This window comes from Xyrauchen texanus, chromosome 38 (genome assembly GCF_025860055.1).
Source record: "Xyrauchen texanus isolate HMW12.3.18 chromosome 38, RBS_HiC_50CHRs, whole genome shotgun sequence".
Classification (NCBI taxonomy): Eukaryota; Metazoa; Chordata; class Actinopteri; order Cypriniformes; family Catostomidae; genus Xyrauchen; species Xyrauchen texanus.
This window is the reverse complement of record NC_068313.1, coordinates 30,005,895-30,020,376: the sequence shown is the minus strand read 5'-3', so window position 1 is coordinate 30,020,376 and position 14,482 is coordinate 30,005,895. Positions and strand designations below refer to the sequence as shown.

Below are 14,482 nucleotides of genomic sequence, written 5' to 3'. Positions count from 1 at the left end.
ACACTTAATGTAACTAATTATTTATTAATTAAATTACATGCTGTTTATGAATGCAAAATCTGATTGGATAAGCCGCATTTTAAGATGTTTTAAAATAGCCAATATACCCACCCATTTTACCACAAATCAATTGAATTCTATATTAATATGGCAAACATCTACACACCATTAAGCTAAATATGAAATTTATTGAACTATATTATTTGCAGAAGAATTGTTTTTTGCAATTAGTAATACTAGTAAATGCATTCATTAAAAATTAATAACTTTGATTATACTAATGTTGCAATAACGTTTTTTAATGCAGTATGGGAATTAAGGGCAGTTTTTTTTTTCACCTTGCTTAACAACACTAAAATATCTTCAACACATGCCCTTCTCTGGGTTATTGCTTTATTTTAATTATGACTGTATAATGTTGCCATGAATTACTATATCTAAATTATTTTATAGAATATGTCATAGAATGTAACTATGATATAAGCAGTTATATTCAATGGAAAAGAGTGAAGGGAAGTTCACAAGAGAGAGGGAGAGACAGACAGACAGAGAGAGAGACAGCCAGGAAGACTGAATGAATAATGGAAGTGATGAGTGTCGTACATCTGTGGGCCAGCAAAGGCAGCTGGGTAATTAGGATTGTGTTTGGGGCTCAGACTCTTTTAGGAGTTTTAAAATACTGCACAGAAACAGGCGTGCACACACTGCGTTTGTGGTCCGTTTGACCACAGGGGAGGTTTGTGCAGGGCTCTGTTACTTTCCAGATAGCCTCAATCTCCATGCGCTGGCAGGGCTTTAAACAAGCCGGTGATCAGCTCTTAAATGCAATTTAGTTTCAATTTTTTCTGTTGCTTTTGGAGGAGGGCAAGAGAGAGAGAAAGAGCGATAACAGGTTCCTCGTAGAGGCAGTTTAGCGCGCAACTCTGGACTACAGGAAAGATATGATCACGTAATCACAAGGGATAATTCTGCATGAAGAGACTTGGCACATACAGTCGTTTTCATGATAGAGGGAGAGAAATAGAGAGGGAGGACATGGACTATATAGTTTGAGTGTTACTGAGTTGGCCAAGGATGAGAGACAGAGTTCATGACCACTCAGTCATGTGTGTTGTGCGTATGCACGAGAGCAAGACAAACAAATATAAAGAGAGTTTGATCCCTCATGTTTGCATATTGTAAAAACAGATTGTCTGATTATGTTTATCACTTATGTGTTTGTTTGTTTTGTTTGTTTGTTTGCAGATGTAAGTACTGCGATCGTTCATTCAGTATTTCGTCAAATCTTCAGCGTCACATCCGTAATATCCATAACAAAGAAAAACCTTTTAAATGCCACCTCTGTGACCGCTGCTTTGGCCAACAAACCAACCTGGACCGCCACCTCAAAAAACACGAGAATGGTAATTTATCAGGTATCCACACATAAAAGAAAACAAAATGAGTTTAAAGTTTGCCTGTGCAAATGTTTATCGTTTGTAATCAAAGGAATAGTTCACCCCAAAAATATAAATTCTCTCATGATTTACTCACCCTCATGCCATCCCAGATGTGTATGACTTTCTTTCATCTGCTGAATAAAAACAAAGATTTTTAGAAGAATATTTTAGCTCTGTAGGTCCATACAATGCAAGTGAAAGGTGGCCAAAATATTGAATCTCCTAAATCCACATAAGGGCAACATAAAGGTATTCCAGATGACTCTGATGGTTAATCATATCGTGTCTGAACACATGGATTTAACCACTGGAGTGATAAGGATTACTTTTATACTGCTTTTATGTGGATTTTGGAGCTTTTGACCTAGACACATTTTTGTGAAATTCCACTAATACATATTAATGACACTAATGTGTGTTTTTTTGTATGTAGGAACAGCGATGTCATCACCTCGATCAGAGCTGGACAGTAGTAGTGCCATCCTGGAGGACAAAGAGGATTCGTACTTTAATGAAATCCGAAATTTCATCAGCAACACAGCACAGAATGCCACGTCTCCGTCACATTCGGAGGAAGGGTAAATAAAATCTTCTTCCTCTCTTACACTAATGAACACAATACGCCTAGCACATAAAAATAAAATGGTCTAAAATGTATTGTTTTTCCATTTCAATTCAAATTCACATTATCTTTCATGAACACTAGTAACCAATGTAGCCATTGATCTGGGCCGATTATTTCCTGTAAAGGGGGCAGAAAAAAATCATGTCCGACAATGAGCCTACAGCTCGTGCTGTGTGAAAGAAAATATCTCTGTATGAAATAATTTGGATAGTTGCAATCTGTAAAGAAAGCTTGACATAGCAAGAAATATGAAATGAGAGTTTGTTAAAGCTAAAGTGGAGGCTGCTTCAGCTAAAAAGGGTAAGAACATTAAAAATGTTCTGCTGTGTAGTTAATTATCAGTAATTTGATACAATGCAGCATAAAAAAGCAGAACCACCAATCTATTGGTGTCAACAGATATTGCACCTTAAATAAGCAGATAGTATCAGCATACTCATTTTGTTTCAGTGCATTCCTAATTTAACCAAATTCATATTGTTCTTGTTCCATGAATGAGGCCCCATGAAGTGTAGATTCACACATTAACACACTGACTAAACATCCATGCTTTTTTATTCAACCAAAGCTGGGAACACGCACCCTCAAATACACACACAAGACACACATGCAAAACGGATTGAGCATTAGGCTGTCAGTCACCAGTTGGCGCTAGTTGCCAGAGGCAGAATGGAGGTTATTATACACAAAAATTACTGAACACAACACTTCTCATGCCTTATTCATTAACCCTCACCTCTGTGTGTGCATCTGTGAATACCTTTGTATGAGCACATGAAAGGAAAGGACTCATGTATCAAAGTGTGTATTCACAGCACATGTGAACTTTTCTGTGTGTGTGTGTGTGTGTGTGTGTGTGTGTGTGTGTGTGTGTGTGTGTGTGTACATATATTCTGGACGGTTGTTAATCATTACCCTGTCGCCTGCGGTTTTTAAGAGCAAAGATTGGGGCAGGTCTCCGGCAGTACGTGATTACTGATTGGCCGATTCAGAGCGCATGCAGACCGCTGTTGACTTTTGGCTGTGCGCGCATACATGAATTTTGCCATCTGCATATGATAATTAGCGCACAGCATTTATGCTGATCATTTCCTAGCAATGATCATCAGGTTGGATGGACCTCTGACGGTGTAAACGTTTGACCCGGTCACCCGTGTGCACGTGAGTGTGCATGTGTGTGTGTGTGTAACAGACAGATTGAGTTCGATAGAAATATAACAGACTTTGGATTATTTCTTCATTGTTTCATTAAACGTTTCCTAGAGTAGTTGCAACATTGACTGTGTCATAATGTGTATGTGTCTGTATATATGTGTGTTTGTGTGCATCCAACATCTGGTCCCAACATGTGTTTGTGAACAGGAAGTAGGTGTGGGAGAGGAGGTCAGAGGTCGCTGAATGTTTCCTGTCAGAGTGACTAATCCTGATAGATAATTTATCCTGCACAAATTACCCCAGCTCTCTCTAATTAGCCAATCTGTTTTCATCATCACGCCATCCCTCACGCTCGTTCTGTCCTTCCCTCTCGCTGTATTAGCAGGGTGCAGAGAGATGAGAGGAGGAGATTTGTGGGATTAATCGACATGTGAAAACCGCATTATATGTTAACCTTAGCAGTGCTACGCTAATCTGTAGAAAGAATCTAAATGTAGATTTGAAAGCCACTGAGGAGGAGACAGACGAAAAAGATGAAATGTGAGGTTTTTGGATGGAATATTCCGGGTTCAGTACATTGGCATAATGTTGATTACCACAAAAAATATTTTCAGCTCATCCCTCCTTTTCTTTAAAAATGCAAACATGGAGGAAACAGTGAGGCACTTACAATGGGCTAATTAGCTATTTTATCACACTAAAATCATTTTATCAAATACATTTGTTCCATGTTTAACAAAGAAGTCTGGAGAACCAGTAAATTATTGGGAAAATAGGAATAAGATCAGGACCCAGGCCGGATTCGAACCTGTGTCTCCCATTTGAGTACGAAGGCTCAACGTGTCTGGTGCACGCACGCTGCGAGGCCACAGCTCTGACTCCCTGTCTCTTATCTTTCGATCACTCTCTAATCCATTATTTCTGGCAAACATACAAAAAAAGTTTCCTGTTGAGGTTCTCTAATTGAGATCTCTAATTGGAGATGGAATATATCTTGGGGATATTTTCATGGCTGTCCTTGCACATCTGTTCACACAGACTTATATGTTCTTTCTCTCTCACTCACTTTGTCATTTAGGTGCTATTTTTAAGCTGAGGAAAGAGTAGAATCAGGACAAAATGAGTGAATCAACCTTAATGTTGCTCCTTTGGCTGGTTTATGCATGTGTGTGAGTTTGGATAGCTGGGCTCTGTCTCTGCAGGGAAATGGCTGCTTTGGCAGCTCCTTCTCTCCACTCACCAAATGGGCTGTCAGCTAAATATTTGGCCTATTAGATGAATTGGAGATAAAGAAGAAAATAAACTAGGGAAAGAGGAGAGAGTTGAGCTTCCTGAGAGAGCAGAAGGGAAAGGAAATGTAGAGGCCTGCAGTCTAAGTGCCCTGTCGATGGGCGCCTCCTTTCTGCCAACCAGGGGCCCTCATAACTGATGACAAACAGGGTTTCACTTCTCTTTCTCACACACACTCGCCCTCTTTCTTTCAGCATTTCCTCTCTGTTGGCATGTGTTTCTACTTTTTAAGGTGGTTTCGTTTTTAACCAAACAAACTGAACCTTGTTTCAGCACTAAATGGTTTTCTATCTCTAATCAGAAATGGACGTATCAGTCACCCAGCCTAAGATAGTTTACTATTCAGGCAGGTCTGTTGGCTGGTTTTAGAGGGTTTGGCTGGTATTGGGGCATTTTTAACATGTCAGACTGGGAGAACAGCAAACCAGCTTAAGATGTTGTTTTTCAGCGGGGACAAATCAGATCATGAATTCATGACTGTTTAACATCATTACAATTTGCTCACTCTACAGGTTGAATGGCAGTCATTTTGATGGCGACAAGGCCCTGCCTGGCCAGGGGTCTCGAGACCTGGATGAGGAAGAAGGGGAGGAGCTTGAAGGAGAGGAAGAAGAGGCGGAGCATGGCGACAGTGTCAGGAAACCCAGCGATGAGGGTGTGACTAGCAATCTGGACCACGACATCATAAACGATGACATCGATTTTGAGGGACCAGATGATCTTGAGATGAATAGCAAATCTTCACCACGAAGGTATGAATGCAACAAACCTTGCAAAATTTTTGGTTTTATATTGTTGTTTTATGTTTGTGAGCTAAAGATCTGAGATGGTCTCTCGGCATGGTTTGTAGGTTTAATGAAGATGAGGATGATGAAGATCACAGCAGTTTTTCTACGCTGGATCACATCCGCCACTTTAGCATGGAGGACGGGGACCTTAGTGACGGTGATGTCAGCAGCTTTGGCCCCGCCCACCTGCAAGAAGGCATTAAACAGCCTCTGTACAGGAAGTCAAAGTCACAGGTAGCACCATGCCAGCTAGTCAAATTAATCATCTAAGTGGATCATGTAAATATTAAATGTAATATATTAAACATGTATAATCATGTAATATATTAAATAAATATTTATAATATAATTTTAGATACATAATAAATAAATAATATAATTTATTAAATAAAAAAATATTATAAATATAGAAAAATATATATAATTTTATAATTCCAGCACAACTATTAAAATTAAATATTTAAAAAATAATATTGTCATTTATAATTTAATGAAATTCGTTTTGTCATTTACATATATTTTAAATAATATAATTTATTTAATAAATAATATAAATATTATGAATGCATATTACAATTTTGCATGCTTTTTTTAATAAAGTTTAAAAAGAATACATTTTAAATTCAATATTTAAAATACACAAATATTTAAAAGAGTAACAATTTATATTGTCATTTATATTATAAATAACATGGTTAGCATAGGTAGAAATATAATAAGAAACAAAATACAAATTTGTACATAAATCTTTTAGATAATAAAAATTCAAACACAAGTATTAAATTGTAATATTTAAAAAAATATATATATTTTACAATTATTTAAATATTTAAAATGTAAAAAAATATTATTGTCAATTAGCTGCATGTTCTTTTGAAATAAATCTGCATTATTCAGGAATAAACTGTGTGTGTGTGTGTGTGTGTGTGTGTGTGTGTGCACTCACATGAATGTGTGTTTGTTTATTTGTAACAGTATAATTCTCTGTTTATAGGCATATGCAATGATGTTGTCTCTAGCTGATAAGGATCCACTCCACTCATCTACCCATAACACCTCGATGTGGCACAGTTTGAACCACACTGCGGAACCCAGCACTATTCAGTCTCTCAGTCATGTATGACACCCCCATGTGACCTGATTTAACAACAGTGTGTTTGTTACACTACAGCCGGAGTCCCTGCTCCTCACATATACACACACTTGCACAAGTGCCCAAATCCTCATACACACCCATATACTGTCCATAACTGTACATTATCCCATATTCACACGCAAATTATTGATCATCTGTTTGATTGACATTTGATTGATTGATTGATTGATTGATTGATTGAAGTACAGTCAGTAGAAATGGTAATTTTGATGGTGATAATGAAGACGATGATGACAATATTAGTGATACATAATAATAATTATAATTGTATTTATTCTGTCAATGTTTTGCACAACAGTGACAACTGGTGAACAGTTTTTAAGATTGCTATTGAAACGTTGGTGTCATGTTTGTGAGTTTTGTCCGTTAAAACAGATGGTTACTAAGAGTAACAGCTGATAGTCTTCCACAAGATAAATGTGATTCCAGACTATTTAGGCACAAAAGCCTACCGACCTGTAAATATAGCAGAATTAACATTGTCACACACGTAAACACACATACACACAAAAACTAAAATGCAAACACAGACAAATACAAAAATGTGTGTTTTTCAAGCATTTTACCAGTTTCTTTTAGGTCTTGTATAAATACGTGCAAGTTTACAAACGTATAAAAAGGGTGGGGGGTGGGGGGTGGGGGGGGGGTGCAGGGAGTTAGCGGTTTTCATTTAAGATATTATCGAGGAGTTTGTGAATTTAAAACTTAAACATACAAAAAAAGGTGTGACCTTTAGACCTCACTGACGCTGCTTTAAAAAAAAGGTGAAAGGAGCAAGACGGTGACTATTCAAGTTCTGTCCAATTAAAGCACTGCATTACGTTCAGCCCATTTTCCTGCCAGTTTATGCGAAAACATGCTTTCTTTTTCTTTAAGGGGAATGAGCGGTTGTAAAACAAAAAAAGGCTAGAAAAATCTCTTATGTTTTCTTTTCTAAACTGAGAAAATAAACAAGTAGAAGAACTGTAGATTTTGTGAGAAGGGCATTCTGTTGTTTCCATGGTAACCCTTTCCATTAGTAGGCGATTGATACCACTAAATAGCCTGAGTTCTAGTCTTTAGCTACATCATCCTCGTGTGTCTTTCATACATAGACAATCATGGCTTCATTGTTTTGTTTTGTTTTCTCCCTTGTTGTTTGTTTCTGTCTTTCTTTCTTGGTTGATGTCGTCAATGTTGTAGCTGTGTATCTTGAAAGTTGTATTTATTTCTCTGCAAACTGTAGTTTGTTTACTGAATAGCACTGCTCTCAAGCACCCCTTGTGGTGAAATGAAGAATTTATCACTGAAAATTTGGGGGAAGAGACTCCAAGGTCTCCTGGGTTTTACAATGTCTAAATGCCAGATAGTATTAAACATACCATCACAGCTTATAGGCCTACTTCTAATAAAATTGGTAAATTATATAGATATTAATTAGTTTTTTGTTTTTTTGTATGACAAATTAATGATTTAACTGTAAAATACAAAAAGGAGAAAACAGAGGAAAAAAAGGAAAGAGTAAAAGCTGATGTTATTTCTTCATAAAAACGCATGATTGGTCCGAGCTGTAACTGACATTTTCAATGGTTGTCTGCAAGCTTGTGTGATGTTTCGGTCCATGTTGATTTTTTGTGCCAAACCTATGACAAATTCCAGATTGTGTTTATCCTCACAAGGTGAAGGACCAGATCTTTCCTATTACACATTTCTTTTTTTTTCTTTTTTTGTTGATGTTTATAATCTCATTTTTGAAAGTAATCAGTGAGTTGAGGTACTTCTGTTTTAATGCTTTCTACAATGTAACTGTATTGCATTATAATTCAATACTGTGGATGGAGTTCTTGACAAATAAAGAACTCCTGTGTGGGCGGACTGTGCACTCACCTACTGTCTCTGTGTCTCTGTTTATTTTGTTCAGTATTTCTTAGTTACCTTTTGGGTGAATCTCCCCAAGAAACGTCAGGGTCATATTTCTCAAAATCAAAAGAAAAATTTTATTTTGCATGAGCAAAGGAATCTGTGTTTAGGACCATTAAGATATATTTATATTTTCTTTTTTTCTTTTGCATTGTTATATTATTTTCATGAAAATTATAAGCATATTTCTTCCATCAAGACCTCATTCTCATTACTGTAATAAACATGTATTAATAAAAATCATCCTGTTTGGATATAATTTAATTAAATACCGTGCAACAAATACTACAATGATGTATACTCAAAAGTTAAATTTTTTATATATAATTCTAAAATTATAAATTTTGCATTAGAGTATTAATGACAAATTTTCACTTTACATTTAGGCTCCTGAAAATGTGGATGTACTTCACAAAATAATGTCACAATGCATAAAATGATTCTAAAATCGGGTTTCATTTTCTTTATACTTTGGTTTGAAATTTCAAACATTTATTGATAGGTTTTTGAGAATCACTCTTTTATCTCTCTTTTTGCATTTTATGTATCCTACATCTTTCTCATTCTTTATAATTTCCTCCAACTCAAAATTGGAGACACGAACATTCGAACAAGCAGATGGTGCCATCTAAAACTGTGACAAAGATGTTCTCACACACACCCCCCCAAAATGAGGCAGACACATCTAACTGCTTCTAACTATTACACAACCACACTTGCATTATTTCAAATGAGACACTTAAAATCTCGTTCACACACTGCCAGACAAACACAGCGCGAGTCTGAACCCTGGTCATCGCTCTCACACAGTCCTACTGTCCCGCAGCCAGAAAGAGTCTGAGACAGAGAAAAGCAGCTGAAAGGGAGAAGAGGGAGGGAAGTATGTGTGCTGCATTCGTTTGTTTTAGGGAAATGATGGATGAGGTGGAGAGATGTGATGACCTGGCTCATCGCTCAAACTTTCAATGAGAAACAACTTTCGACTGACGTCTTTCTTTCTGTCTGTCTTTCTCTCGCTCATAGTTTGAAATGGGATCCAAGATTTTAAAGCCAACCTCTTTCTCCAGCTATCATAATCACACCACTTATTGTCCTTCTTATCTTCAGTGGGACTTCTTGTCATTCCAACATTGTTATCACACTCTCTCCCTTCCTCTTTTCCCAGATCTATTATTATCTCTCTGTCCCTTTCTCACTGTTTATTCCCTTTCTCTTTTTATATTTCTGTAGTGAGTGGATGCCATTGTAGAGAGAGGGGTGATGACTGGTTGTCTGGCACTGAGTCTTTGTGTATGTGTGATGAGAGGCGGGGTGGGATTTTGCTTGGGAAAATTAGTTAAGACCCCTTCTGTGTTTCCTTCCATTTTCCTTCAATGTAAACCCAGATTTGTTGCCTCTGTCTGCATTTGAGGTGAAAGCCACGAAGCGCAGTGTAAATATACTCTTATCGCAAACACTCCACATTACATTACAATTTAATTTCATCAATTTAAATCAAACCAAAATCGAACTGAACCAAAGTGGGTTTTCTTTCCTGATTAAAATGTAAACTGAAATGTAAGGTGATTTTTCAATGAAAAATCTGTGTCACACTCTCATAATTGATAGCCCGGTTTTTTTCCCTGATGGTCAGAGCAACCCGTCAGTCTCCAAGCTCAGTGGGCCGTCCTGCTTTGATGAGGTCATCGTGGGTCAGCCAGCTCTGATGAGGTCACAGCAGGTTGTCCGACTTTGATGAGGTTGGCTGGAGAAGGGTTTGTGGGTGCTGTAGTAGGGTGAAGGTGATAATGGCTCTACAGAGGAGGAAAAGAGGCCAACGTGGACTATTACTGACCAGCTGTTTGGCATGTAGACTCTCATGTGCATGCCTGTGATGCAGTGAAAGATCATAGGCCCGTAGCTTGCTCATTCCCCTCTACAGGTCAACAGCTAATTCATCGAGGGGTGTCATGCACCAAATATTTTTGAGGGGGTACCAGTGGTATTCCTGGTAACTTTTGTACCCTATGCAAGATGACAGAAGTCTTTTAACAAATGAGCAATTTTATATTTAACTGTAAAACATAGTCTAAATGCATGGTTTTAGTTTAGCGTATAATAATAATAATTATTATTATTATTACAATATATTATGAATTATATTATGATTGTAAAATTGTATGTTAATTGTTGTTTATTTTATATTTATACAATTGTACTGGTATTTTAAATTTTATATAATTGACATTTTATTATAAATAATTAATATTTTATAAAATTATAATATATACACGCATGTGCGTGCGCATGTATGTGTGAGCAGGCAAAAGAAAGCGAGACGCTGAAAGAGATTGCGTGTGGGATTACCTCTGTTTGCAGAGGATTACATCAGCAGTAACATCGTTTCAAATTGCCAAGATGTAAGTTTAAGTATGGGCAACTTCTCAGCAGTAGCGTGGATGTGTTGCCATTCTTGTATATAGCTTTCACATTGCTAAACAACAGTTTACAACCCCAATGAAGCCCAAAGTATACTTCGGTCAGATGTGAATGCTGAGTGATTGCGTACAGGATGCCTGATGCACATTTTGTCATCAGCAGAGTGCTCGAGCACTAAACACCTTGTTTTTCTAACCGCACGTCTTTAAATGCAGATGCATCTCAAAGTGTTTGCACTAATTAGTGGTTCCATAAGGTGGCAACACTCACAGTTGAGCCGTTGCGGTCATAAAGAAGCACTAGAAAAAGATGTAATCGTCAGAAGACTAATGTGGGAAATGCCTTGTGGATGTGCACTTCAAGAGCACATGTATGAAGAGGTCAGGAAATTCCTGCATTTGTATAACGCAAATCTGAAGGAATATAAAGACTTCCTATAAAGATATTCCTATATTTTTGTGTCTGAACTCCTGAGGACACAGTCCAGTATTTCTTAGCAGTCGTAGCACGCATGCGCCATCCAATTACATATCTGTGCACCGTCAAATGAAGGATGCTTTGAGAGACGAGAGTTCAACTGTATGCGGACACTAAGCGTTCACATCTGACCGAAGTATACTTTAGGCTTCAGTGGGGTTGTAAACAGTTGTTTAGCACTGGCCTTTATCATATCCTTAAACTTTAATCTTGGCAATTTCAAACTAGCATCGATGACTTGGGCTCTATTGAAGCAAGATGCTGAATCCATGGTGTAAGAAAGTATTTCCACTAACAAGAGCATTTTAGGGATGAAAAAAAGGAAATGTCCAGAGATAAAACCTTGAACGATTTCCTAAGGTGCGGTACCTGTGGTATAAGTAGAATAATTGACTCCGGCCCGTTGAATTATTGAAAAATAATGCAAACCAGGGGTTTCGAGGTTCCACTGTGTGCATTATTTTTCAATGTTCAACAGTCCGTCATTAATTATTCCTTACATATAATTACATAAATTACGGTAAATTTGTATTTTACTGTTGTTTTGTTATATATTTATACATACAGGTATATATAATTTATCTAAAAAATTATATAAAATAATATTTTTAATCATGTAAAAAGTACCTTTATAGTACAGAACATATGGGTATTTCTACCACTTAGATTAGCAGCTCTTTTACCTATAATAATCAAAGCTTAATTTTCAAAAATATTAAACATTATAGTTGAATGGGCATGATGCTTCTGATATCAACACTTAAATATTCTGTAAATATTAAATACATACCTTCCGTATGAGTGCTTTTTTGTTTTGTTTTTTGCATTCCTGTATGTGTGAATTGGAGAATGCAATTGGAGGCATGCTCCTCCCAGACACACAGACACATTTGTCTTTCTCAAGGGAGCGGTTGCATTTAATTTCCCATTGCTCTCATCAGAGTATGGGTCCATTCCTCCTCATCTAATGAGCTAATGAGTCTTTTGGCATAGGTACAGAGCACATACACACACAACATCCCACTCTCATATGTGTTCAAACACAGACCCCTCTCTTTACATGCCCATACTCCCTGCCACCACCCCAGAGTGGCACCGCAGCCCTGGTCGGGACATCTATCATGGCCCCTGAGTGCAGGGTGTGACACTGCTGGCACACTCTCCCTGATTAACTTGGCACCACCAACTCTCCCCTTGCCAGAAGAAACAGCAACCGCTGTGCTTAGTGGTGGGCTGGCATAGACAGCAATGCCAGCCTTTCATATTACACAGCTAGAAATGCAAGATGGGCATAGAGACTTTACAGTTATTTCTATTAAATGCATTACAGGCATTTTATCGTAATATAGTTCCTTGCTCTCTGGAAAACTTGGTTCTCATTGGTCAGTCGTGGCATTCTGTGGTCAAATATTTTTGTATTAGTACCATTAAGCTGTAAGTATGATTTACAATGACAATAATCATAAAGTTTAGTGGTCTATAGGCTATACAAAAATATTGAAGGTAATTTTCTACATGGCTGTGCTATTGTTTCCTGTCTATTGTATCATTCTGCAGTCCATTTCTCTAACATAAAATTATTTGGAAAGCATTTTGGCATGTACTATACTTCTCAAGTGTAACTGTAAGTTGTTTACAGTGTTATAATGGTTTGTAGCAAACAAATTAATATAGAAAACTTGTGTGTGGTCACAAGTGTGCATATCCACTATTTTAGCGTTAGTTTTTCCCACCTGCATTCCACCAAGTCCCATCATAAACATAATGAGGTATTGCATGAGTGGATCGATACCGAGGTACCAGGGCTGGTTTCGTACCGAAGCCAAAACCTTGGTATCGGAGCAACCCTGTACTATACACTGCACAACACATCTAGATCCAGATATCATTGTCAGGTACAAAAGATGGTTTTACTTAAGTGAATGATTGTTATGTTGTAATTGCCCAGGCACATATAGAGGAGCCTGATGAGGAGGTTTACGTGCCCTCCAATTATGTTTCTTCTTTTAATATCTCTCTTGCTAGCCGAGCCCTCTCTTTTCATCCTTCGCTGTTTTTGATAAAGTCAGACCGGTGGCAGCTGTGGTTGGATACATGACAGCTCGTAAGCCGCAGAAGGAGTGGCGGCCCAGTTAAAGACTGGCGGTTTCATTTGGGTATTTGTTGTGATCCCCCGGGAAACGGGTCATTAGCGTTATTGATGGGCACTCAGTGCAAGCGGTGGATGCCGCCATGCATATGGTTTTAATATGACAAGACGTGTTAGGGGGAACGGCTTACTGTTTAAAATGCCTCTGAGGTCCATGGACCTGACGTAAAGACCCGTTTAATCTGGAATGGGATGAAAAAGTAATTGTGCACTTACCTAGATATTATGCGCATGACGCACTGAATTTAAGAGTTGCTTCTTGACTACTTAAGGGTTTATAAGCTACTATAATTTGGACCCTCAAGATATTTTCACTTGTATGTGGAAATAGTGCCACATTTCCTTTCAGTAATACACTGGTAAACAGTACACCCACCACTTAGTGCCACAACAAACACACAATCACAGTCTTGTCTAACTTAGTACCAAAGTATTTGCTCATTCTTTAGTTACGAAATATGTTGACAATGTTGAACTTAATGTAATAATAAAAAGTCACAGTTAAAACTGCTTAATTAGATGCCACCTGAATGGTTATGGTAGTAAAACATGGATTTGTGCGTGGTTAGATGCTACGAGTGTGTCAGAATTCTAGATTGACCACTGGCAAATCACAATAGTGTATCGGGCGCCACCTAGTGGTCCGCTTTGACACTGACCCAAATTGGCAAGGCAAGAAGACTTGCTCATTGACATTCACCCAGAACCTGTTAAATGATCCTTGAATAAACAAGATTAATGACGGGTTCCTGTTAAAAAGAAAAAGTATGATATTACCCCTTCTCCTTACGTTTACACAGAGATTGTTTGTCTTTTGTTTCTTCACTGAATTGGGGGGATTTCCAACATCTAAAGGGGCGTTTAGTTTGATTACGTTCAATCCGCGCTAATTTTTAACTGTTGGTCTATGTACCCATGCGTCAGACAGACGTCTTTGCTCGTTTTTGTCACGTCTTGTAGCATGAATGTTGCGTTTTTAAGACGGCGTGTACACGGTTGAACTTTTACAATTTCTTCATTCTGAGAATGCGGTGCAATTTCGCCTCTTGACAAGTAAACTGAACCTTTTGTCAATGTCAACATTTA

General features: G+C 37.7%; 1 protein-coding gene across 15 annotated transcripts in view; it reads left to right on the top strand.

The window, feature by feature from the left end:
• Positions 1-8,324, top strand: part of LOC127631731 (MDS1 and EVI1 complex locus protein EVI1-A-like) — a 193,097-nt gene extending 184,773 nt beyond the window's left edge. For 14 of the 15 annotated variants that reach the window (XM_052110009.1, XM_052109998.1, XM_052110005.1 and 11 more), the window contains 5 exons: positions 1,246-1,415; positions 1,873-2,017; positions 5,022-5,261; positions 5,360-5,531; positions 6,292-8,324. In XM_052110009.1, coding sequence (XP_051965969.1) covers positions 1,246-1,415; positions 1,873-2,017; positions 5,022-5,261; positions 5,360-5,531; positions 6,292-6,420 — 856 coding nt within the window. In that variant the 3' untranslated portion in view covers positions 6,421-8,324. The remainder of the gene's footprint in view (positions 1-1,245; positions 1,416-1,872; positions 2,018-5,021; positions 5,262-5,359; positions 5,532-6,291) is intronic. The other variant, XM_052109999.1, reaches the window with a different exon arrangement.
• Positions 8,325-14,482: the final 6,158 nt, after the last annotated feature.